Below are 27,471 nucleotides of genomic sequence, written 5' to 3' on the forward strand. Positions count from 1 at the left end.
GACAATTGGGTGAGGCCTGGATCTGTCGGGGATCATTGATGCGGCCTAGCTGTGTGGCCGATGCCCCTGTCCACCCAGAAGCAGGGCTAGGGGCACAATGGAATGCATCTACAACTGAATGGTAGGGCGGCAAGATTCCTTTTGATCCTCTGCACCTTGGACAATAAATGCTCTACAGGCATTACTAGAGGCCTGCGGAAAAAAAGGCCTACATCATCAGCCTGTACTTTGCAGTTCCCCTGACCTTCTGACAATCTTGGTGTTGGAGGTTCTGCTGCCCTGATACACTTTGTGAAGCTCCCCCTCCTACACTCATGCCTGGATCCGACTCTGGAGACTTGTCTCGCCCACCCCTCCACCATGACCTGGGTGTAGCAAACTCATCCACCCTGCCTCTCCATATGCCGGCAGCAGCAGCCATGGGGGCCCACAGTGGGAAGAAATTCAGACACCATAACTTCACCCTCGCCTTCCAGCAATGGTCAGAACCAGAGACCCCCATCCCCTGCAACTGCTGGCTGTAAGCTCCCTATTGACCAAGAGCCCCTTGACGGCACAACACCCTGAATTATATCCTTTGGTCACTTACGGCAGGCCTCATCTGACTCAGTGGTATGCTTTGATGCAGTAAATCGCTCACTGGCATCAGACAAGGTGGGTGGAGATCCAAAGAAGTGCAAGTTACCCTTAAAAAAAATCCAAAGAAACCCATGTGCCTGAGATAGTGTCTAATATGGAGACTGGGACGACAGGGGGCCCCAATACCAGACAGCTGACTGGCATTGGTGCCATTATGGCCAAACTCCAAGCTGGCTTCCATGATATAGATGCCAAGTTCGACACTCTCACTGGGTGCCTTGATCATATGGGGGAGTGCCTGGACTGTCAGAACACTCCACTGAATAGAGCAGAGCCACCAAGATAGCTAAGCTCCTAGAGAAACTAGAACTCAAAATGGTAGGCATCAAAAATGGAGACTTAGAGGCCTGCGGCCAACGCAACAATATCCGCATACTGGGTATAGCAGAATTCACAGACACAGGCTGCCCAGATCTATTCATGGAACACCTACTCTATGAACTTCTTTGTCACCAAAATGTAATGTCCACCTTGCTGTAGAGTGGGCGTACAGATTCCTTGGTCCACGTCCCATTCCCGGCACAACCCCACAGCCAACTGTTGCCCAACTCTTCAATTTTTGAGACCGAGACATAGCCCTGCGACTAGCGCAAGAGCTGGGCCCACTCTAGTACCATGGACAACAAGCTCCCTCTTCCTGGACTTCATGGTGGCAGTCCAGGAGGCCACCGCAAATTCACCAACACCAAGGCAGCACTGCGGAAGCTTGAATTCTGCAATAGCATACTTTACTCGGATCATCTATGGGTTGACGTTAATGGCAGACTACACTTTTTTTTACACCCTGGCAGAAGCCCTCATGTTCTGTAAGCAACAGGCTAAAGATTAGACCTCTCCTCAGCGTACCGTACAAGGTCGCTTCCCTTCCGATTCACAGCATACTGTCAGCATAGGTCTATTCCCTCCAGATTGATTTCAGCTGACTAGTCTGGGACACTTATTCTCCACCCTCCAGAACTGACCTTTAGAACTACCTTGCAGGGGACCTCTGGACTGCCCAGGATGCAGCACCCCAAAATACATTTCATCAGTGAAAATGTGCTACACATCTCTCCCATCTTTATTGGACCATTCTGCAACAGGGGTCACCCACCGACGCCTTACTACCCCCCCTGAGGTGTACACCTCACTGGTATTTTTGAGAGAGTTTCTTTTTTGTTGGACACCTTTCTTGGGACTCACCAGGCATGTTTTTGCCCGGTGGGGGAGGGGCTAGGAGGTTTGGTTGTTGGTGGGCTGTTTTTGGACATTTGCATCCTTCAGTGGTAGAAGACACTTTACTTACACAATATGAATGTGCTTGGGACACACTACTAGACGGTGGTCACACCGGATACAGGTAAGTCCATAGTGGATCTTACATTCCTCTCATGGAACATTAGAGGCCTTAATAATCCCTGTAAGGGGAAACAAATGCTACAATACCTGACTAGACATAGCACACAGATAGTCTTCGTATAGGAGATGCTTCTACCACCTGGGAACCACAAACACTTTTGCTGCATCGTGGGGCCCACACCAATATTTTTCAAGTTATAGCTCTTACCCCCGTGAAGTCTGCACGTTGATTCACAAAAACCTTCCTTTCTATCCCTATGCCAGCTTCCTTGAAGATGGTGCTAGTTACATCCTAGAGACTGCAACCCTATCCAGGCAGCGTATATTACTGATTAATGTCTATGCCTGGAATATTGACACTCCTGACTTCTTCCAGAAACTACTATCCCTGATAGAGCGCAGAGACACCGATCACATCATACTGGGTAGAGACTCCAATATGCTCCTCGATCCCATAATAGACCCTGTTTGCTGAGCATACTCTGTGACATTTCAATGCTTACACGCTCCGAAACCCCTGGCAGTTGTGACGCACTCCTACTCCGACATACACATTTCACTCCGCACTGCACAAAACATGGACTTGTATCAACTATTGGCTCATATCTGTTACACTTGCTCCATGACTGGGCTCAATTTCACACCCTAAACGCATGCTCTCTCACCACTCTCTGGTTCACATGGGCTACATATTCCCCATGAGGAGGCCTTGATCGCCAGTGGCTCTTTCCATGTATGGCAGTGCACAATGAGCTGTTCCACTCTGAACTCCGCTACGCAATCAAAGAATACTTAGGGGCATATTTATACTCCGTTTGCGCCGGAATTGCGTCGTTTCTTTTTACGCAATTCCGACGCAAAACTAACTCCATATTTATACTTTGGCGTTAGACGCGTCTAGCGCCAAAGTCCATGGAGTTTGTGTCATTTTTTAGCGTGGACACCTACTTTGCGTTAATGAGATGCAAGGTAGGCGTTCCCGTCTAAAAAATCGACTCCGAGGCATGTGCGACGTATTTATACTCCCGGGCAAAATTCACGCCCGGGAGTGGGCGGGTGAAAAAAAATGACGTACGGCCGCTTTTGCGCAGTTTTTTAGCACCTGCAAAAGGCAGGCGTTAAGGGACCTGTGGGCTCTGAAGGAGCCCAGAGGTGCCCTCCCATGCCCCCAGGGACACCCCCTGTCACCCTTGCCCACCCCAGGAGGACACCCAAGGCTGGAGGGACCCATCCCAGGGACATTAAGGTAAGTTCAGGTAAGTGTTTTTTTTTTTTTTTTGGTGGCATAGGGGGGCCTGATTTGTGCCCCCCTACATGCCACTATGCCCAATGACCATGCCCAGGGGACAAAAGTCCCCTGGGCATGGCCATTGGGCAAGGGGGCATGACTCCTGTCTTTGCTAAGACAGGAGTCATTTCAATGGGGGTTGGGAGTCGAAAAAAATGGCGCAAATCGGGTTGAGGCGAAAAATTTGCCTCAACCTGACTTGCACCATTTCTTGACGCCCAAGCCCCATATCCCCCTACGCCTGCGCTGCCTGGTGTACGTCGATTTTTTCCACGCACACCAGGTAGCGCCGGCGGCTAACGCCGGCTAACGTCATTGAATAAATACGGCGCCCGCATGGCGCTTCAGAATGGCGTTAGCCGGCGCTAATTTTTTTGACGCAAAACTGCGTTAGCGCAGTTTTGTGTCAAAAAGTATAAATATGGCCCTTAGGGGCATATTTATACTCCGTTTGCGCCGGAATTGCGTCGTTTTTTTTGACGCAATTCCGACGCAAAACTAACTCCATATTTATACTTTGGCGTTAGACGCATCTAGCGCCAAAGTCCATGGAGTTTGCGTCATTTTTTAGCGTGGACACCTACTTTGCGTTAATGAGATGCAAGGTAGACGTTCACGTCTAAAAAATCGACTCCGAGGCATGTGCGTCGGATTTATACTCCCGGGCAAAATTCACGCCCGGGAGTGGGCGGGTCAAAAAAAATGACGTACGGCTGCTTTTGCGCCGTTTTTTAGCGCCTGCAAAAGGCAGGCGTTAAGAGACCTGTGGGCTCTGAAGGAGCCCAGAGGTGCCCTCCCATGCCCCCAGGGACACCCCCTGTCACCCTTGCCCACCCCAGGAGGACACCCAAGGCTGGAGGGACCCATCCCAGGGACATTAAGGTAAGTTCAGGTAAGTGTTTTTTTTTGTTTTTTTTTGTGGCATAGGGGGGCCTGATTTGTGCCCCCCTACATGCCACTATGACAGAAGTCCCCTGGGCATGGCCATTGGGCAAGGGGGCATGACTCCTGTCTTTGCTAAGACAGGAGTCATTTCTATGGGGGTTGGGAGTCGGAAAAAATGGCGCAAAGCGGGTTGAGCCGAAAAAATTGCATCGACCTGACTTGCCCCATTTCTTGACGCCCAAGCCCCATATCCCCCTACGCCGGCGCTGCCTGGTGTACATCGTTTTTTTCCACGCACACCATGCAGCGCCGGCGGCTAACGCCGGCTAACGTCATTGATTAAATACGGCGCCCGCATGGTGCTTCAGAATGGCGTTAGCCGGCGCGAATTTTTTTGATGCAAAACTGCGTTAGCGCAGTTTTGCGTCAAAAAGTATAAATATGGCCCTTAGAGCTCTATTAGGACTCAGTCACCTCACAGGCCACCCTGTGGAAGGCATTTAAGGCCTATATCTGAGGCGTGTGTATCTCTAAACGGGTGCTATGTGAAATTTGTAGAAGCCTGACCTGAATAGAGAATGAGTTAGCAGATCTGGACCATGCAGATGCCCAATAACGCCATAGCCCATAAGTACACAGACAAACCGCCGTATTAGCTGCATACCGTGATCAGGCTGAGCACAAGGCAACTTTCCTGGGGAAGTATACCAGGGCCTAATGCTATGGGGAGGGGCGGGAAGACTGGACCACACATTGGCTAGATTGCTAGAGCTATATAGAGGTGCCTTAAATGTCCCAGATTTGCATGAAACCAATGAGACATTGGGTCAATGATAATATAGACATCCATGCTGCACTGCTTAGCTACTATAAACACCTCTACTCCTCCTATCTGGCTGGGGGATCCACCGACCAGGTGGCCTATTTAGCAGAAGTGGATATGGACTGGCTCACAGATGCACAATGGCAATTCCTCAGTGAACCAATCTCAGTGAAGAGCTAGTGCAGGCAATTGATTCGCTGGATGGATCCATAGCCCCAGGCCTGGACCAGGACAGGGGTGTTTTACAAGACTTTCAAACACAATTTAGCTCCATACCTGCTTGCCTTGTACGCAAAGTTGCTAGACACTGGGGTACTCCCTCCAACGCTGCGGGAGGCAGTGATCACCTTGCTTTTGAAATCCGGTAAAGACCCAAAATACTGTGGTTCTATCAGCCACTATCACTGGTTATTTTCGATAATAAGGTACTGGCTGGGCTGGAAGATGACCCTGAATTGTGTGGAACACATTTGTACTTCAGTACGAGTGTGGTGGATTTGGTGTTCCACAGTTCCACTTGTTTTATTTTGCTGTCCAATGTCAATTTGCCTACCATTGGTACTATGCAGATGCATACCTCCCCTACTCCAAATCTGAAGTAGACCAGGATGTCCTGGGACCGTTGCTTTTGATACTTACCACATGGTTCCCACTTGACCCAACAAACATCCCAACCTTCTTTACAACTAGCTAGACTTGTTGGAAGCTTAATCAACTCTTTGGTGGTGAGCTTCTTTATTCCCCAGCACTACTCCTGGCAAACAACCACTGGTTTTTCATAACACAGGAGAAATTGGACCAGCGCACGCGAGCACAACAAACCTTGCACACCTCCACGGAGCTTTTCCCAGACATGTGAGTGCTTTCAAAAACAGATTATGTCATATGTACCAATGCCACTCACATGGATCATTTCATGCTGCAGTGCCTCCACAGCACCCTGTGAGCCCCGATTCCATCATACCCATTGACCCAAGAAAAGTTCACCTCATTGACACTAGTGATCTAAGACAGCAATGAGGGCAGGCTAATCTCCAAACTGTACTACACCTGCATAGCTCTCCTGCCGATGAGCAATGGGAAACTTAGAGGCACTTGGGAAGTGGGCCTAGGGCACACCCTGACTGACAATATTTGGTATGCCTGTTGTGCCCAAGCACACCGTAAACTTATACACACTAAGAGGCAGAATTAAGAGCCCGTCGCTCCATTTTAGCACTGCCTTAGAGTCATTTTTGTGATGCGTAGACGGCGCTAAGGTGGCCTTTTTCATGCACAATATTTACAAAGTGGCGCAATGCATGCATTGTGCCACTTTGTAACCGTTTGCGCCACATTATGCATGCTCCATGAGTAATGTATGCAAAGGAGGCCCACAAAAATGGAGCAATAAATCTACAAGATTTCATTGCTCCATTTTTGGCATCACTTTTAACGCCTGCTGAAAGCAGGCATCAAAAGGACGCACCCATTGTAATCATTGAGCCTCCTTGCACTTTGCTCCACTAGCGTCAAACTTTTTGACGCTAGTGGAGCAAAGCGCAACAATTGCGTCAAAATCTTTTACTCTATTGTTCCTAATGCCGCTGTGGTGCGCCGTATCATAAGTACGGCACACACATGGTGGCATTAGGGGGTTGCAGGGGTGCAAGGAAAGTGGCGCTGCCTTGGATACAGCACCACTTTTCTTAAATCTTGCCCTAAATTCGTACACAGAACCTATGTCACACCCAACACACTGGCATGACTTGACCAAGTGAAGTCTTGTAACTGCCCGGTACTGTTGGGGCTGACTTTACCCACATAATGTTGACATGCAGAAATATTGAATCCTTCTGAAAAGATGTATTAAATTGGTTAGCCTCGATGACAAACACCACTCTTGAACCAAATCTCTTACTAACATTGCTGGGTTATGTTCAGGACATACCTAAGTCGGCTCAACGGTTCACCGCCATTGCACTGCTTCTGGCCAAACGCAAGATTGCACTCACCTGGGGGAGCAGGAGCTCACCCTCTGTTAATGCCTGGTTAAAGAGTTTAATGTACTATGACACTACCAGCGAACCGTATGCTTCACTTGAGCCTCCAACCGCCAGACCAAAACACATCTGGCAGCCGCTGCAAGACTACCTGCAGACGTGGGAGTCCTCAGAAATGAATTCCTGAAGTTGAGTGAGTGGAGAATTTTAGTGAGTCTCCAGCAGACCTAGTGGACCCTAGTTCATACACAGTTGCAGTGACCTACATTACTGTCTCATTAATTCACCTATTGCTTTCCCTTCTTTACATGTACTAGGATTTGCTGCCACTATCACGTCACTCGCTGTTTCCGGTGCCTTCTACAGTGTAATGTTATGTAATACAAATTGTATTGTTCTCTGTGCTCCAGAGTTATTGGTGTGCTGTCTATGACAACCCACAAATTGACACATAAATTTAAAGAAAAGAGTCATTATGCACCTCATGTATTGATGGTGATCTTTTCCTGGGATTTGAACACATTACAGAAGGTGTTACAGTAGCCGGGGTCCTAGATGACTCATATCTCTTGATGCACATTCTTCTTAAAGAATTATTGAAATCAACAGTATTTTGTTTGTCTAATTAATCTAATTCTCAGTTTTGGGGACTTGTATACATTTGACCACGTTAGACTGAAACATTGACATTGGTTTGGTTTTAAACTTCACCTTCCCTACTTGAATTTATTACTTAGACGGAGAAGGATGTAATTGTTTATTAGCAGGCTTTTGTAACACATTTTTTTGTTTATGTATTTTATGTTGTTCACCTTGTGCAATGTGTGATTTCTATGTATGCTGTCTTCTTGTCTCCTTATGTCTTTAGTTTTTAAATGCATATTTATTCAATAACAAAATTACAAAAAACATTTGTATTTTTGGAATGTTTTAATTTAAGACATTCATTTATGGTTTGATAATAATAATTACATTAATGTGTTTGATTGATAGGATATGAATAGATTTCTTTGAAAGCATTTTCATGTAGAGATATTGCCGGACCCATTTTCTGGGGTTTATTGGATGGGAAGACCATAGTATGAGCACAACACAGCACCCATAATATTGCATGCTGTGATATACTAAATGTTGACACAGATAAACAAATATATTTGTTGCAACCCATTCAAATAAATGAAACATCTTAGAGGACATAGAGGATATAATGGAAGATACAAACATTGGCATAAACCACAAGATTTTCTTCCATTTTCACAAGACTGCACATAAGATGGTAGAAAGCTAAACAGCACAAATGCATTCTGCATATCAGGAAGCCCAGCTGAACATGAGATGGAAGCAATCACGACCGGTTAACACAATTTCAATAAATATGTTTAGCACTGTATTGAGATTTGTAAAGAAAAAATTAAAAGTAAAGAAAGACTTCTTCACAAATCTAGCTAACTAATTTCATTCTGTCTCTTGTAGGGTGCACAAGGAGATGATGGCATGAAAGGAGCACAGGTGATATTTCTGCCCTTGCAAATTTTGAAGCATGTCAATGTATTTTACTTTTTCCATTATTTCACTTGTAGAAAATAGTTCTGATATGTAAACCATTTTCTCCTCATTTCACAGAAATCTATCCCCATGCCACCAGTTGCCTCTCTATGTAAATTGGAGAAGCAAATATATGCACACTGAGGTCAGCTTGAGAGCAATCAGCTTTATTTATAGTAGTGGTGATAGAGTTGAGGGGCATATTTATACTCGATTTGTGCCGAATGTGCGTAATTTTTTTTTAACGCAAATTCAGCACAAAACGAACTCCATATTTAGATTTTGATGTTAGTCCCGTCTAATGTCAAAATATTGGAGTTAGCACCATTTTTTAGATGCGTGAACCTACTTTGCGTCAATGAGATGCAAGGTAGGCGTTCCCATCTAAAAAATGGTGCTAACCCCACAGCCCAATATTTATCCCCGTGCTTAAATGATGCACGGGTGAAAGGAGGGGCTACAAAATGGTGCAAAGCTTGCTTTGCACCATTATTTAATGCCAGGGTCAGACCAGGGGTTAGGGGACCTCTGCACCCATTTACATGGTTAACCACCATCCCCTTCCCAAGCCCTAGGAACACCCCCTCCCACACCAGAGGTATCCCATCCCAGGTAAGTAGGGTAAGTATAGGTATTTTTATTTTTTTAAATTAAAGTGCCATTGGGGGCACAATCTGGGGCCCCTTGCATGGCACAGGGTGCAACGGCCATTTCCAGGGGGGAACCTGGTCCCCTTTGCTGGCCATTGGGGTAGTGGCCATGACTCCTGTCTTTTCTAACACAGGAGTCATGTGGTATGGATGGTTTTGCATCAGAAAATGACGCTAGGCTGGTTAGAAGCATTTCTTGCCTCTAACCAGCCTAAAGTCATTTTTTGGTGCAAAACCCCCTTCTCCCATACAGCCACCCCCACCCGGCTAACGTCATTTTTTTACGCTAGCCCACCCTTTGCACCCGCTTGCACCATTCCATAAATATGGTGCCCGGCTGGCGCTCAGGAATGGCGCAAGCCAGTTCAAAACTTTTTGATGCAAAACTGCATTAGTTCAAATTTGCATCAAAAAGTATAAATATGCACCTCAGTGTGCAATACAATAGATGATAAATTCAAAGTTACAATGTCCGTTTTAACATTTCAATAAACTGCTTAAATAAGGCAGTATAAAAAATAGTATAAAGAAAGTCCAGGTTACCGGCCCCCAGATATATAGAATACAAAACATCATTTAGGAAAATCTTAATGCATTATCATTTTAGTTAGTTTTTCCCTCCTGTTCACATAAACTTAACAAAGCTACTAATATTATTAGACTTCAGTCCCTCATAGAAACATAGTTCCATTGTCTGGTTCACTTTTTTAATACCTACTTAACTAAACATTATTTTTCGATATTTAACTCTTGCATGGAAAGAGCAGGTCAAGAGTGGACTATATGCTCAATGTCTTCCAAGGCTTTACCATGGAATCAACATATACTGTGAACGGGTTGTTCATGTGGTCAAGCTCCATAAAATGGAAAAACGTGCATGTACAACAACTGTAGTCTCAAAAAAGCACGCTTAGTTTAGACACTAAGATTTAGCTCTAGAGAGTCTTTTCTACACGTGCTTTACATGTGAGAGTATGTTTGATATTATTTTTTAAAAGACAGATTTCTGAAATTTCCTTAAAAATTTTCAGTTGGAATTTAAACTGCTGGATTGATAAATGCATAAGATCTTGCCTATTACAAAGGTTTAATATTCCCGTACTACAAAGCACTTTTCCGTATAGACAACCAAGCGCGGCTTCTCCGTTTGGGCAGAGGAGCGTCGCCCCCCCCATCCAGCAGCAACTGCTGCAAATCTTTACATAGAAAGGATAATAAACTGTGTTTAATATCCTTTCCATGTGAAAGTGGTAGGGCATTGGGGGTGGCGAGCTGAGGGGAGTGCACTGGGCACTCTCATCAGAGCGCATTTATGTTTGGGCGGCTGTCTTGGGCCAGCCAAACATACATGCGCACAGGGCTGGGCGTCCCAGTCAGTCCTGACACTGCTCTGAGCAGTGTCAGGATTGGGCGCAGGGCAGGCTGTGCCTGCAGCAGTGACGGGGGAGGAACGGCGCGGGAGTAAAGCAGGTAAGTGATTTGTTTTATTTTAATTTTATTAATTTTCTCCCGCACCACTCCGTGCCCCCTCCCACATCCCCGGACCCCACCCTGTCCGAAAAAAGCCCCCAGAGCCGCTTCTGTAGACAACCCAATTTGTTTTTCAATGTATCTTGCTCTGCCTTAAAAAAGTTGAAAACATAGATTCATAGCTGTTGGTCTGCAAGAGCAGATGGAGCAGTTACATCAAATTCTAAATAAGTTTGAGTTTGAGGGGTAGATTGCCTTAGTAACATGACATATGTTATCTTGTATTTCTAACTGTTAGGTGTTGAAAGTCATTTTTGTTGTTATGTGCTAGTTATCTTGGAAGGATATGCGATGGACCAATTTTAGTCTGCCTATGCCCGCTCCCTCATTTTTTTAGGGTAGTGGTATGAGATTTAACCTTCAGCACCATTTGCAGTGGACTTTAGGGGAAGTTCAGTAGGTCAAACAAAGAGTTCCAATGTACAGCACATGTTTTAGAGGGAAGCATAGTGTCCTAAAATCATCAACATCAGACAGGTTAAAATGGGGGACGACAACAACAATGGGATCATCATTTAAAACACTGCTCATCAATGTGGACAGAGGGGAGGCTGTGGAAGTAAAGCCTGCCCCTTTTACATGGGTAGTAAAACAGATCACATATACTGCCTGCCAACATTTGTTTCACCTGGGACTCCAGTGATGTATTGTGAGTAATTCAGTCCACCCTGCCATGGGTGGATACATGATGGTTGTTAGCCCCCTATCCTGTTGGTGAAGTGCATATGCCTACCCTATAAAACCATAATAATTTCTATAGGTGAATGTCACCACTTACTGTGGTTAACCACCAACTGTGTGGCCGAAGGGGTAGGGATTTTCTGATAACAGCAACCACAACGTTTTATCTTATGTTCCCTGTGTCTGTACCCATAGATAGATTTGTTTATGTTGGTACACAGGGAGTCAGCAGAAGTGATATTGCAAGGGTTGAACATTATATTGCTGTTATGATGCTTTAGGAATTTGCTGCCATTTGATTCTGCAATTTGAAGATCGACTATCAGGAAGTCACAGTGCTTTGGTGGGTTTTTCACAAGTGGTATGACTATTATGATGTTCTTGGCATTGTTCTGTGCTGAGTGAATCTCAATTAGATGGGAAGTTGCTTGTAGGAAAGTAGCCTCTTTCTAGACTGGTTACCCTCACCTTTGGCCTGTTTGTCAGTGCATTTCACTGTGTTCACTGGGATCCTGCTAACCAGGACCCCAGTGACTGTGCTCTCTGCTCCAAATTTGATTGCTGGTAACTTTGTATCCCCACAATTGGCATACTGGTGCCCCTATGTTAGTCCCTAGTATGTGGTACCTAGGTACTCCAGGCATTGGGGCTCCAGGGGATCCCTATGGGCTACAGCAGTCATTCTGCCACCCATAGGGAGCCCATGCAAACGGTTCTTCAGGCCTGCCATTGCAGCCTGCGTGAACCAGGTGCACGCACCCAGTTTCACTACAGGTCACTGCACCAGGTCACTGTAAGTCACCCCTATCGTAGGCTCTTTCAGTCCAGAGGGCAGAGTGCAGATACCTGTATGTGAGGGCACCCTTGCACTAGCAGAGGTGCCCCCATGAACTCCAGCCCCATTTTACTGGACTTCGTCATTGAGTGGACAACATTTTATTTGTGTACCGGACATATGCCACTACCTATGCCCACCTACATAGTGGTAACTCCGAATCTGGGCATGTTTGGTATCAAACATGTCAGATTCCTACCCTAATACTGTTGCAAGTATTGGAAGTATGATTCCATGCACTCTGGAGTCTCCATAGGGGGCCCCCAGCATTGCTACCACCAGTCTTACAGGGTTTTCCCAGGCAGCCCATCTGCTGTGACCCCTCAGTCAGGTTTCTGCCCTCCTGCTGCTTCATCTGATCAAGCCCAGGAAGACAGAACAAAGGATTTCCTTTGGGAGAGGGAGGTAACACCCTCCCCAAGCCACTGGTTTTGCTTTGAAGGGCACATTTGATGCCCTCCGTGCATAAACCAGTCCAAACCTGTTAAGGGACCCCCAGTCCCTGCTCTGGTGCGAAACTGGACAATAGAAGGGGGAGTAACCATCCCCCTGTCCATCACCACCCCAGGGGTGGTGCCTAGAGCTCCTCCAGAGGGTCCCTGGGTTGTGCCATTTTGATTACAAGGTTGACAAGGAACTCTGGGAGCACCTGAGTGGCCAGACCAGGCAGGTGACGTCACAGGCACCCTCTGATAGGTAGTTATCTGGTTAGGTGACCGAGCCTGCTCTTTGGGCTATATAGGGTCCTCCTCTGGGGTGGGTCCTCAGATTCAGCTTGCAAGATTCCAGCAGGACTCCTCTGCAACCTGTGCTTCGACTTCTGGCCTTCAGGAGCACGAATGGACCCTCCAGGAACCTACAATCTGCAGATCCACAAGGAAGACTCTTCTGCAACATTATATCCAGAATTCCTGCCAGCTTTGCAACATTTCCAAGGCTGTGAATCCTCAGAAGACTGCAACTCTTCAGCCTGCACAAGAAGAAGAAAGAATCTCCCTTGGGGTGAAGGCATCACTCCCCTGTAACTACAGGTACCTGGCTGCAACGACGACCTGCTGCGTGGATCTCCCCTCATCCTGAGTGGCGTGGGTCCTGCATCACAGGTGGGGTTCCAGAGAGTTGCCCTGGTCCTCTCTACCAGCTGTCGCACTTTGATGGTGGTAAGTCCTTTCCACTCCACGCATGACAGTACCCCCGTGCACTAAGTCCTTTTCAGTTGCCAAGGTTTGTTTGTGTCACCTCCAGGGGGAACTTCAGGTGACGTGTACCTCCAGGTCCCAGCACTCCCACCTGCATCTCCTGGGCCTCTGCGTGGTCCTCTGACTACGTGGCAACTTCTGTGGTGCTGCCTGGGCTACTTCTGTGACTTCTGTGTCCCTGTCCTGTGGGACACCTGTGGGTGCTGCCTATGCTCCTGTGGGCCTTCTGCAACGTGGAGGGCTCCCTGTGACTCACCCACCTGGGTAGAGTCCTCCTGCACCTTTGCTGGTCCCCGACAGCACCCCTTTCTTTACCTCTGACCTTGAGTTTGCCTTTGCCAAGGCGTGTAGGAAATCCTTCACCGACATCCATCTGCAATCCAGATTCCAGCATTGGACACCTTTTGCATGCATCAGGAACTCTTCTCCAGCTTCTGTGCTGCAGTGTTGACCTGTCTTCCTTCTTTGTCGACCAACTCTAAAAGGTACCTCTGGGTGGGTAGTATCTCCTACTCCCCCTGGACTCCACAGACACTTCTGGATTTGGTCCCCTCTCTCCACAGGTCTCCATCTTCGGTATTCCACTGCTGGTTCTTTGCAGGCTGTTCTGGGTGTCTTCTTTTTCCTCTTTTCATCCTTTGGGGTGGTTTTCGGGAAATCCAGTGCTTTACTCCTACATTCCTGGCCACTGGGGGGGTAGTACATTATTTACCTGTGTAGTTTCCTAGTACTCCCATCTCCCCACTACATGATTTACTTACCTAGGTGGGGGTCCTGTATTCGCATTCCACTTTCTTAGTATACGGTTTGGGATCCCCCTAGGGCTACTATTGCTTATTGCTATTTTACACTGTTTTCTAACCTTTTTATGCCTGTTACTGTTTATTAGTGTGTGTATATATATATATATATATATATATATATATATATATATATCGTGTATTTACTTACCTCCTAATGGATGGTTGCCTCTATAGTATTTTCTAATACTGTGTTCCAAAAATAATTAATTTTTGTACAACCAAGTTTTCTTTCTTGTATGTAAGTACTGTGTGACTGTAGTGGTATTGCATGAGCTTTGCAGATCTCCGAGATAAGCCTTGGCTGCTCATCCACAGCTACCTCTAGAGAGCCTGACTTCCAGACACTGCCTACACTTCACTGAGAGGGGATACCTGGATCTGGTATAAGGTGTAAGTACCATAGGTACCCACCACACATCAGGCCAGCTTCTTACATTGGTTAATTGGAAAGTATGACTTCAGAGTTTTTAAGTGTTCATATTTATTTATTTTTGTTTAGTTTCATGATGTACAGTCCCTTACGTTGAGGAAGATTTTCTTGGTTCTTGACCGTAAAACTTGGGTTTTCTTAATTATTTTGTTAGATGTACACAGGTGTCCTGATCCATGTTTGTGAAATATATGTATGGCAAATTCCTGGAACTGGAGCTTTTGCATTATTAAGCATGTGTTGTGCCTTGTTTCCTAGGTTTGTTTAATAGGGTCATTGGGTGTGTTGTGTTTTGTGTGCTGTATGTAGAAGGAGATGGGTTGTATGCTGGTGTTACAGCATGGACAATCAGCAGATGTAAAGTGCTTTTGATGTGGGTGATGCTTAATAATGTGTGCCTAGGAGTATTGTTCATGGGTTGTACAGACAGAATCGGATGGCCAGCGTGTAATACCCGTTTATCTTTACTACTGGCGAGGGGCAACAGAAAGGAGGTGGATTCCATGGACACAACAAGTGTACTCATTTTTGTTTGGTTGTGTAAGGGGAAGGGTGGGAAAGAAGAATCTTGTTCATAATTGATGGTAGATGTCTAGGTGAGTTGTTGGGTAATATCTGATAGCAAGGTCTTTATTATCAAGACAATTTATTGAGCTTTTTAAAATCATACTTACTGTTTTAGAAAGGAATATAAAGTTCCATGCAAAAAAAGTAAATGTATTCTCAAAATATTTTAGATAGCAATTTGAAAAACATTTTTAAAGTGGCTGCTGTGGGAGGCGTGGCCAAGATTGTAGTGGAGCAGGAGGTGCTTTCCACTCCTCCGCTGCCTAGACTACCTATTGCTGCAGATTGTGAGGCCCTGGAACAGGCTCCGGTTGCACAGTGTTCTCCTCCCACCTGCCATAGCTCCGGGGACTCCGCAGGGGTCCATGGCTGACTACGGGTCACATGTGCGGAAACACAGCGGCCCGGAGGCTGACCGCAGCTCTCTTACGATAGCAGCCATTTGATGGCAGCCGTTGGAACATTGAGGCCGGCAGAAGAGACACGGAATGCCTCCTCACACAATCACCACCGGGAGAGCATGCTGACACTTTCAAGCTCCCCGGGCCCGACCGGAGGCCCCCAACCTGACCCAGGACATACCGGTGAGATCCTGCGGCACATGGGCTGGGAGCCCAGGAGAAGCAACATGGTGGCCCCAAGCCGTTGGCCCTTACTCTGCGCTGCACTCTAAACCCAGGCACCTACCTCGTTTTACGTGAGCTGCGGGTAGAAGGCTCCCTGTGGAATCAATACAGGGACGAAGGTGCCCCTGCCTCACCAGCTGTGAGACCAGACCCAGGCGGGCCTAGGAGTGGGTCCTCTTGCCCCACTGAGATGTTGGGGGCCCTGCAGAGACTTTGCGGGTCCAACTGAATCGCATATAGGTGGATGGGCAAACAACCATCTGAGGAGACCAGAAGGGAGCCATAAAACCTAAGGGCTACAACTGATCTGATTTCCTGACTGATCAGCAAAGACTGAGAACGGAGAGTACAGTGCTGGTACTGGTCACCCTTCCCCCAATGCAAACAGGCCTGGACCACCACCCAGCGCAGTGAGTACAGGGGCTCCAATCTGAGAGCTACAGTCTGGAGTGGATTAGTACGTGGGCGGTTAGGGTCGGCTAACCAAGAGATCCTCCCCCATACATGCACTAGATCACAGTGTCCACACCGGTCCCACCTGCTGTAAGTGGGGCGAAACTTGCAACCATCCCTGGCCCCTTGCAGATTGTCGGAGGGAAGACTTGTTGCCAAGGTGACTTATGAAAAAGTGGAACCACAGGCTAGAGCAACTCGAAGGCCAGAGAATCCCAGTCCCACATCACCCTATGAGCCATAGCGGCAGCAATGGGTAAATGCGATCAGTCAGTGCGTGACATGCTCACCTGCTCCACATCAGCTGCCTCCCGAGATCCACCACCAGCCTCCCATTGGCCCCCTCAGACAGATGCAGAGTGGGCTCCTGATGGAGATCAGGCCCCAGTGACTTGGGCCTTCCTGGTCTTCCTGTTCGGGGCCTTCCCTCAAAACAGACATCCAGGACCTCAAAAGAGACATTTCTCAGGAGCTGTACAAAGTAAAGCAGGACCTATTGTCAGTGGGGGATCGGGTCTTCTCCCTGGAAGACGCCGAGGTTGCCAGAGGTGAAGAAATGAAAATGCTGCGGCAGGAGGTCATCCGTCTTCACGAGCAACACAATGCCCTGCGGTCTCAGGAGGAAGACTTTGAGAATAGAGCCCGGCAGAAAAAACGTCTGCCTTTGGTGGGTTTTGGGTAGGCTCTGAGGGCTCCGATATCCAGGCATACATGCAGGCCCTGTTTCACTTGATCCAGGGCTGGGCTGAGGAATCTGAGCATACGCTGGACAGGGTAAATCGAGTCAGCCACCCTGGAGGTACTAACTCCAAACTGGCAGACATTTTAGCCTGCGTCCACAACTTTCAAACTAAAGAAGACATGCTGAGGAAAGCCAGAACCCAGCAACCTGTCCAATTCTGGGGACACCAAATTAGCCTCTTCTAGGACATTTTGCTCATTACCCTCCAGAACCGCAGAGATTTCAAGCCGGTCACTGATTCTCTGCATGCCAAAGAGGTGTCCTATGGATGGGGGTACTCCTTCAGACTGATCTTCTGTTGGGAGGGTCAACTTGTTCAACCCAGGACACTTAGAGAAGTATGCTGCATTCTCGACTGGCCAGGGGACTCCCTGCCTCAATCCATGCAAGGCTCACCCCGGAACTCCCCCACACGCCAGCCGCAACGGCAGAAAGCTGCTAAACACAGAAAGCACCCACACTCTGTCCCTTAAGAATGCGCACAAGAGCAACAATCAGTGCTGGACAGTTTGGCGTCTGGGACTGGCAAGGCTCATCCATGAACTGTAAAACTGCATAATATGCTCCTCAACTACTTGAATTACACCAGGCACTACACTTTCATACATGGTCTGTGGCAGCGGGAGGCCTGCAGAATTACTACACCTACTGGCTCTCATGCCCTGCCCGTCTGTTTGGCCCATGTCCACCTTGCGACTATCCATTGCCATTGTCAATGGACTTGTTAATATTTATGTTTTATTAACAATGTCGTTGGGAAATTGTTTATCCTTGTTTTTGCTCCTTCACACTACACAAACTACGGGTACTTCCCTGCAGGCCCAGGTGACAGCTCCTGCCCTACATCCCTCGCACCATGGCAATCAACCTGTGCAACAGATCCCTGTCCCCTCTCTTTTTTCAATATCCTACAGCTTAAAGTTACAAGCCTCAATGTCTGAGACCTCAATAACTCGACAAAATGCATTGCTGTCCTGTCATTCCTGGAATGCTCTGGTAGCGACATTTGCCTCCTGCAGGAGACCCACTTACTCTTCAGAGATGAACAAATTATGAAATCCAGTTGGTTCCTGTGCCAGTATTGGTCCTAAGGCCCTGAAAAGAAGAGGGGTGTGGCGATGCTACTCTCTAGAGGTTTCAGGGGCAAAGTCTTGACTAAGGTGGCTAAGATCAAAGGGTGCCTTATTGCTTTTCGACTACAGTTGGGCAATTTTCGTGTTACCCTCGCTTCCATCTACACACCCAACAAGCACCAGGAGACATATATTGAGAGGGCCAACTCCTTAGCACTACAATCCCCAGATGCTGCTGTACTGGTGAGAAGGAACATGAACCTAGTCATGAACACGGACTTAGATCGCTCTGGCCAATGCTCTGTTCAGGCTGGTGCCTTCTCGCAAAAGGGTCTTCAGTGGCGGTCTGACTGTGGCCTAGGGGACAGCTGGTGCCTTTTCCACCCCAACACTCAAGACTACACATATTACTCCACAGAACACAAAACCTATGCCCGCATCGATCACTTCTTGGCATCTAGGCCATCGTCCAGGATGTCTATATTGACCCCAGGTCCTTATCGGAGCATGCACACCTCTCCTTGGTACTGCAGTAGGTGCAGGTCTGTAACAGCCCTCTCACTGAAGACTCAGGGGTAGCCTCCTTCAGTCTCAATCCACAATAGAGACATTGCGGGAGGTGATCGCCAACTACCTCCGAAATAACACCGGTGAGGCTCCACCAGCCTCCATATGGGAGACACAGAAGCTGGTAGTCAGGGGGAACTCATCGCTATCTCAGTGGCTGATAATCACCACCGCAAAGAAAAACGTTTGAGTCCAGAACAGAAAGTGTTGGAGTTAGAGGCCAAACATAAAGGGATGGGAGCCCCGATAGTGTGGCAGGAGTTCGAAAAAACACGCCTGCTCCCCAAGCACCTAGACCTTGATAGGGCGGAATATGCAATGGCATAGCTAAAGCACAAATTTTACTTGGGAAGCAATCACTGCAGCCGTATGCTAGCACACCGACTTCAGAACAGAACCCAGGAAGAAACTATTAAAATGATATGCACCAGCACAGGCAGGAAGTCCATAGTGACACTTCCACTGCAGCAGCATTCCACAACTTTTGCAGTACACTATACAAAGCCACTGACATCCCAACTTCTGACCTTCCAAGATATTTTGAGGGGTATCCGGTCTCTCCTCTGCTGCCCCATGACTCTGAGAGCCTGGAGAAACCCATCCAAATTGAGAGGGTGATCTCAGACATTGCCCATCCGAAGTTCCCCAGGCCAGACAGTTTTACTCCACAGTTTTATGCCAAGATCTGGCTCCATTGCTTACTCCCCTTTTTAACTCTTTCGCCAACATCGGGCCCATTGCTGACTCAATGCTGGAAGCATCCATCTCCATCATCCCAAAGCCCAGCAAAGACTCAGCCCTCTGCGGGTCTTACAGATCTATATCACTCTTGAATATTGGCACCAAACTGTTTACTAGCATCCTGGCACGCAGCCTCAACCCCCTCAGACTGAGACTGGTCGACCTGACAATGCCGGCTTCATGCCGAACCGCTAATGTGGGAATAATACCAAATGTATTGTGAATTTAATGGACAAGATCTGACGCTCCCAAAAGGACGTCATCCTTCTTTCCATCCTCACCAAGAAGGCATTAGATAGGGTTCATTAGCCCTAGCTCTTTGAGATCTTGAAACAATTTGGCCGCAAGGTCAGATTTCAATGCAGGATCCATAGTGTCTACAGCGCCCCTCGGGCATCAGTGAGAGTCAACACCATGCTGTCCAAACCCTTTCCCATCCGGAGTGGTACCAGGCAGGGGTGTCCTCTCTCCCCTCTCCTATTTACCCTGTATATAGAGCCTTTTGCCCAAAGAATTTGAGACTACCCGGCTATCACAGGCATCTCCTTTGGTGGTGACTGCCACCTCATTAGCAAATGCACGAATTACATGATTCTCACCATCACTGATCCGGAGTGATCCCTGTCAGCCCTAGTGACGGAGCTCCACTCTTTTGGAGAGGTTTCAGGGTTCAAGGTAAAAATGCAGAAAACCAAAGTCCTGAACCGCCACCCCAGGAGAACCACCTTTGTTCCCTGTTCCCTTTCGAGTTGGCTAGGGAGTATATATCCTACCTCAGCATTAAGCTGGCCCACTCAGTGGCTGGAAAAGCAACACTAAATTATGCAAACATCACTTCTCATGTCCAGTTCGATTTAGCCAATTGGCACCGCTGACAACTATCATGGCTGGGTAGGATTACAGCCATTAAGGTGACAGTCCTCCTCCGGATCCTCTACATCTTTCAGGCCCTTCCACTGACTCCACACAAACACATCCTTAGATCTCTGCAGCTAGGAATCAACAAGTTTATCTGGGATGGGAAGAAACCACGTCTTCACAGTCACCTACTCTACCTCACAAAGCATGAAGGACAGCTTGCAGTACCCATCGTGACCAGGTACTACCAAGCCTCTCAGTTATGCTTCATGGTGGAGTGGAGCCAACCAGCCTCCTTGAAGCACTGGTGCTTTATGGACTAGGCAGTGGTGGGCTCCCACATATGGAAGGAGCCTTGGCTCCCACGTAAACACCAGGCATGGGGACTCTTCACCAGGGGCTGGTTCCAGGTTCAAGGTCTGGTATGCAGTAGCGATAAGGGCCAGATTGACTTCTTTCCCTTCTTCCATGACCCCAACTCTGACTAACCACGACTTTACACTGAGTATGCACCCCGAATTGTTCAGACGCTGGCAGAAAGGAGGCTGCAAGAGTATAGGCTGCCTCTTCAACACTCAGGGGATAATCCTGTTCAACCAACTGAAAGCTGATTATGCTTATTCTCTAGAGGAAGCAGACCGTATCTCCTACCTGCAAGGGAGACACTAGGGGGCATATTTATACTCCGTTTGCGCCGAAATTGCGTTGTTTTTTTTGACGCAATTTCGACGCAAAACTAACTCCATATTTATACTTTGGCGTTAGACGTGTCTAGAGCCAAAGTCCATGGAGTTAGCGTCATTTTTTAGCGTGGACACCTACTTTGCGTTAATTATATGCAAGGTAGGCGTTCCCATCTAAAAAATCGACTCCGAGGCATGTGCGTGGGATTTATACTCCCGGGCAAAAATCACGCCCGGGAGTGGGCGGGTCAAAAAAAATGACGTACGCCCGCTTTTGTGCCGTTTTTTTGCGCCTGCAAAAAGCAGGCGTTAAGGGACCTGTGGGCTCTGTGCCCCCAGGGACACCCCCTGTCACCCATGCCCACCCCAGGAGGACACCCAAGGCTGGAGGGACCCATCCCAGGGACATTAAGGTAAGTTCAGGTAAGTGTTTATTTTTTATTTTTTTTGTGGCATAGGGGGGCCTGATTTGTGCCCCCCTACATGCCACTATGCCCAATGACCATGCCCAGGGGACAGAAGTCCCCTGGGCATGGCCATTAGGCAAGGGGGCATGACTCCTGTCTTTGCTAAGACAGGAGTCATTTCTATGGGGGTTGGGAGTGAAAAAAAATGGCGCAAATCGGGTTGAGGCGAAAAAATTGCCTCAACCTGACTTGCCCCATTTCTTGACGCCCAAGCTCCATATCCCCCTACGCCGGCGCTGCCTGGTGTACGTTGTTTTTTTTAACGCACACCAGACGGCGCCGGCGGCTAACGCCGGCTAACGTCATTCAATAAATACGGCGCCCGCATGGCGCTTCAGAATGGCGTTAGCCGGCGCTAATTTTTTTGACGCAAAACTGCGTTGGCGCAGTTTTGCGTCAAAAAGTATAAATATGGGCCTAGGTTTTTCAACCTACCATTAGACCACATGCAGAGCTCCCTCATACCTTATGAAAAAAGAGTCTTCCTTAACCGCTTCTGTGCCTTGGACGAGATCATCTCGTCCAAGGCTACAGTTCCCCTGTGCCTTGTACGAGATCATCTCGTCCAAGGCACAGGGGAACTTGGGGGAGCGCTAGCGTGCCCCCCCCGTGCATCCCCCTCCCCAAGGCGGGGATGGAAGGGGAACAACTTCCCCTTCCACCCCCACCCCCCCCCACACCCTCCCCTGTGACGTCAGCGTGCGAGCGCGCGCTGATTTGTCACAGGGGCCTCCCCCATCGCGCTGGAAGCTCTGCTTCCAGCGTGATTGAAAGAGAAATGCAAAAGCATTTCTCTTTCAATCACTGGGGGAGGCCCGGAGGGGCTTCAAAGGGAAGGAAAAGTATTTCCTTCCCTTTGAAGTCTGTCCGAGGGTTTCAAAATCCGGATTGCTTGCAATCCGGCTTTTGAAACCCCACTAGACACCAGGGATTTTTTTTTTTTTTTATGAAATTTCCATAAGGGAGCAACCCCTTGGGCAAAGGTTGCTCCCATGGGGGGCATTTTTCCGGGAAGGCCTTTCTGCCCCCAAGGGGGGCAGAAACCTCTAGGCACCAGGGACCATTTTCTTTTTTTTTTTTTTTTTATGTTTCATTTTATTTTTTTAGGTGGGGAGCGACCCCTTAGGCAAGGGTCGCTCCCCTTGGGGGAAAATTATATTTAGGCCATTTCTGCCCCCTTGGGGGCAGATTGGCCTATTTTGATGAGGCCAATCTGCCCCCAAGGGGGGCAGAAACCACTAGACACCAGGGAGTTTTTTCTTTGCATGAATTTCACGCAAGGGGAGCGACCCCTTAGGCAAGGGTCGCTCCCTGGGGGGGCAAATTTATTGTAGGCCATTTCTGCCCCCCCTGGGGGCAGAAACCTCTAGGCGCCAGGGCAAAAAAAAATTTGTGTTTTTTTTTTTGTTTGTTTGTTTTTTTAGAGATGGGGAGCGACCCATCAGGCAAGGGTCGCTCCCCTGGGGGGCAAATTGTATTTAGGCCATTTTTAGGTCAATCTGCCCCCAAGGGGGCAGAAACCACTAGGCACCTGGGATTTGTTTTTTGGCGCCAATGTCACGCAGGGGGGAGCGACCCCGTAGGCAAGGGTCGCTCCCGGGGGGGGGGAGTGGGGGGGGGGGGCAAATTTATTTTAGGCCATTTCTGCCCCCCCTGGGGGCAGATCAGCCTATTATTAGGCCGAACTGCCCCCAGGGGGGGCAGAACCCTCTAGGCGCCAGGGCAAACATTTTTTGTGTGGTTTTTTTTTTGTTTGTTTGTGTTTTTAGAGATGGGTAGCGACCCATCAGGCAAGGGTCGCTGCCCTGGGGGGCAAATTGTATTTAGGCCATTTCTGCCCCCCTTGGGGGCAGATTGGCCGATTTTAGGTCAATCTGCCCCCAAGGGGGCAGAAACCACTAGGCACCGGGCATTTGTTTTTTGGCGCCAATGTCACGCAGGGGGAGCGACCCCGTAGGCAAGGGTCGTTCCCAGGCATGGGGGGGTTGGAGGGGTCAAATTGATTTTAGGGCATTTCTGCCCCCCCCCCGGGGCCGGCTGAGCTAGAGGCCAAACTCCACAGGTAGGCACTTTGCAAAAAACACCTCTGTTTTCTGTGAAAAAATATGTTGTGTCCACGTTGTGTTTTGGGCCATTTCCTTTCGTGGGCGCTAGGCCTACCCACAGAAGTGAGGTACCATTTTTATCGAGAGACTAAGGGGAACGCTGGGTGGAAGGAAATTTGTGGCTCCTCTCAGATTCCAGAACTTTCTGCCACAGAAATGTGAGGAACATGTGTTTTTTTAGCCAAATTTTGAGGTTTGCAAAGGATTCTGGGTAACAGAACCTGGTCCGAGCCCCACAAGTCACCCCATCTTGGATTCCCCTAGGTCTCTAGTTTTCAGAAATGCACAGGTTTGGTAGGTTTCCCTAGGTGCCGGCTGAGCTAGAGGCCAAAATCCACAGGTAGGCACTGTTTTCTTTCAAAAATTTGGATGTGTCCACGTTGCGCTTTGGGGCGTTTCCTGTCGCGAGCGCTAGGCCTACCCACACAAGTGAGGTATCATTGTTATCGGGAGACTTAGGGAACGCTGGGTGGAAGGAACTTTGTGGCTCCTCTCAGATTCCAGAACTTTCTGCCACAGAAATGTGAGGAACATGTGTTTTTTTAGCCAAATTTTGAGGTTTGCAAAGGATTCTGGGTAACAGAACCTGGTCCGAGCCCCGCAAGTCACCCCTCCTTGGATTCCCCTAGGTCTCTAGTTTTCAGAAATGCACAGGTTTGGTAGGTTTCCCTAGGTGCCGGCTGAGCTAGAGGCCAAAATCTACAGGTAGGCACTTCGCAAAAAACACCTCTGTTTTCTTCCAAAAATTTGGATGTGTCCACATTGCCCTTTGGGGCGTTTCCTGTCGCGGGCGCTAGGCCTACCCACACAAGTGAGGTATCATTGTTATCGGGAGACTTGGGGGAACGCTGGGTGGAAGGAAATTTGTGGCTCCTCTCAGATTCCAGAACTTTCTGCCACAGAAATGTGAGGAACATGTGTTTTTTTAGCCAAATTTTGAGGTTTGCAAAGGAATCTGGGTAACAGAACCTGGTCCGAGCCCCGCAAGTCACCCCATCTTTGATTCCCCTAGGTCTCTTGTTTTCAGAAATGCACAGGTTTGGTAGGTTTCCCTAGGTGCCGGCTGAGCTAGAGGCCAAAATCTACAGGTAGGCACTTCGCAAAAAACACCTCTGTTTTCTTCCAAAAATTTGGATGTGTCCACGTTGCGCTTTGGGGCGTTTCCTGTCGCGGGCACTAGGCCTACCCACACAAGTGAGGTATCATTTTTATCGGGAGACTTGGGGGAACGCTGGGTGGAAGGAAATTTGTGGCTCCTCTCAGATTCCAGAACTTTCTGCCACAGAAATGTGAGGAACATGTGTTTTTTTAGCCAAATTTTGAGGTTTGCAAAGGATTCTGGGTAACAGAACCTAGTCCGACCCCCGCAAGTCACCCCATCTTGGATTCCCCTAGGTCTCTGGTTTTCAGAAATGCACAGGTTTGGTAGGTTTCCCTAGGTGCCCGCTGAGCTACAGGCCAAAATCTACAGGTAGGCACTTCGCAAAAAACACCTCTGTTTTCTTCCAAAAATTTGGATGTGTCCACGTTGCGCTTTGGGGCGTTTCCTGTCGCGGGCGCTAGGCCTACCCACACAAGTGAGGTATCATTTTTATCGGGAGACTTGGGGGAACGCTGGGTGGAAGGAAATTTGTGGCTCCTCTCAGATTCCAGAACTTTCTGCCACAGAAATGTGAGGACCATGTGTTTTTTTAGCCAAATTTTGAGGTTTGCAAAGGATTCTGGGTAACAGAACCTGGTCCGAGCCCCGCAAGTCACCCCTTCTTGGATTCCCCTAGGTCTCTAGTTTTCAGAAATGCACAAGTTCGGTAGGTTTCCCTAGGTGCCGGCTGAGCTAGAGGCCAAAATCTACAGGTACGCACTTCGCAAAAAACACCTCTGTTTTCTTCCAAAAATTTGGATGTGTCCACGTTGCGCTTTGGGGCGTTTCCTGTCGCGGGCGCTAGGCCTACCCACACAAGTGAGGTATCATTTTTATCGGGGGACTTGGGGGAACGCTGGGTGGAAGGAAATTTGTGGCTCCTCTCAGATTCCAGAACTTTCTGCCCCAGAAATGTGAGGAACATGTGTTTTTTTAGCCAAATTTTGAGGTTTGCAAAGGATTCTGGGTAACAGAACCTGGTCCGAGCCACGCAAGTCAACCCATCTTGGATTCCCCTAGGTCTCTAGTTTTCAGAAATGCACAGGTTTGGTAGGTTTCCCTAGGTGCCCGCTGAGCTAGAGGCCTAAATCTAGAGGTAGGCACTTCGCAAAAAACACCTCTGTTTTCTTCCAAAAATTTGGATGTGTCCACGTTGCGCTTTGGGGCGTTTCCTGTCGCGGGCGCTAGGCCTACCCACACAAGTGAGGTATCATTTTTATCGGGAGACTTGGGGGGACGCTGGGTGGAAGGAAATTTGTGGCTCCTCTCAGATTCCAGAACTTTCTGCCACAGAAATGTGAGGAACATGTGTTTTTTTAGCCAAATTTTGAGGTTTGCAAAGGATTCTGGGTAACAGAACCTGGTCCGAGCCCCGCAAGTCACCCCTCCTTGGATTCCCCTATGTCTCTAGTTTTCAGAAATGCACAGGTTTGGTAGGTTTCCCTAGGTGCCGGCTGAGCTAGAGGCCAAAATCTACAGGTAGGCACTTCGCAAAAAACACCTCTGTTTTCTTCCAAAAATTTGGATGTGTCCACGTTGCGCTTTGGGGCGTTTCCTGTTGCGGGCGCTAGGCCTACCCACACAAGTGAGGTACATTTTTATCGGGAGACTTGGGGGAACGCTGGGTGGAAGGAAATTTGTGGCTCCTCTCAGATTCCAGAACTTTCTGCCACAGAAATGTGAGGAACATGTGTTTTTTTAGCCAAATTTTGAGGTTTGCAAAGGATTGTGGGTAACAGAACCTGGTCCGAGCCCCGCAAGTCACCCCATCTTTGATTCCCCTAGGTCTCTTGTTTTCAGAAATGCACAGGGTTGGTAGGTTTCCCTAGGTGCCGGCTGAGCTACAGGCCAAAATCCACAGGTAGGCACTGTTTTCTTTAAAAAATGTGGATGTGTCCACGTTGCGCTTTGGGGCGTTTCCTGTCGCGAGCGCTAGGCCTACCCACACAAGTGAGGTATCATTGTTATCGGGAGACTTGGGGAACGCTGGGTGGAAGGAACTTTGTGGCTCCTCTCAGATTCCAGAACTTTCTGCCACAGAAATGTGAGGAACATGTGTTTTTTTAGCCAAATTTTGAGGTTTGCAAAGGATTCTGGGTAACAGAACCTGGTCCGAGCCCCGCAAGTCACCCCTCCTTGGATTCCCCTAGGTCTCTAGTTTTCAGAATTGCACAGGTTTCGTAGGTTTCCCTAGGTGCCGGCTGAGCTAGAGGCCAAAATCTACAGGTAGGCACTTCGCAAAAAACACCTCTGTTTTCTTCCAAAAATTTGGATGTGTCCACGTTGCCCTTTGGGGCGTTTCCTGTCGCGGGCGCTAGGCCTACCCACACAAGTGAGGTATCATTGTTATCGGGAGACTTGGGGGAACGCTGACGCTGAGTGGAAGGAAATTTGTGGCTCCTCTCAGATTCCAGAACTTTCTGCCACAGAAATGTGAGGAACATGTGTTTTTTAGCCAAATTTTGAGGTTTGCAAAGGATTCTGGGTAACAGAACCTGGTCCGAGCCCCGCAAGTCACCCCATCTTTGATTCCCCTAGGTCTCTTGTTTTCAGAAATGCACAGGTTTGGTAGGTTTCCCTAGGTGCCGGCTGAGCTAGAGGCCAAAATCTACAGGTAGGCACTTCGCAAAAAACACCTCTGTTTTCTTCCAAAAATTTGGATGTGTCCACGTTGCGCTTTGGGGCGTTTCCTGTCGCGGGCACTAGGCCTACCCACACAAGTGAGGTATCATTTTTATCGGGAGACTTGGGGGAACGCTGGGTGGAAGGAAATTTGTGGCTCCTCTCAGATTCCAGAACTTTCTGCCACAGAAATGTGAG

General features: G+C 48.3%; 1 protein-coding gene across 1 annotated transcript in view; it reads left to right on the forward strand.

Moving 5' to 3' along the window:
• LOC138267863 (collagen alpha-1(XXI) chain-like) overlaps nt 1–27,471 on the forward strand; it is a 603,972-nt gene that overhangs the window by 552,094 nt on the left and 24,407 nt on the right. The window contains exon 23 of the mRNA XM_069217091.1: nt 8,429–8,464. Within this exon, the coding sequence (XP_069073192.1) occupies nt 8,429–8,464 (36 nt within the window). The remainder of the gene's footprint in view (nt 1–8,428; nt 8,465–27,471) is intronic.

This window comes from Pleurodeles waltl, chromosome 2_1, assembly GCF_031143425.1.
Source record: "Pleurodeles waltl isolate 20211129_DDA chromosome 2_1, aPleWal1.hap1.20221129, whole genome shotgun sequence".
In the NCBI taxonomy this organism is placed as follows: Eukaryota; Metazoa; Chordata; class Amphibia; order Caudata; family Salamandridae; genus Pleurodeles; species Pleurodeles waltl.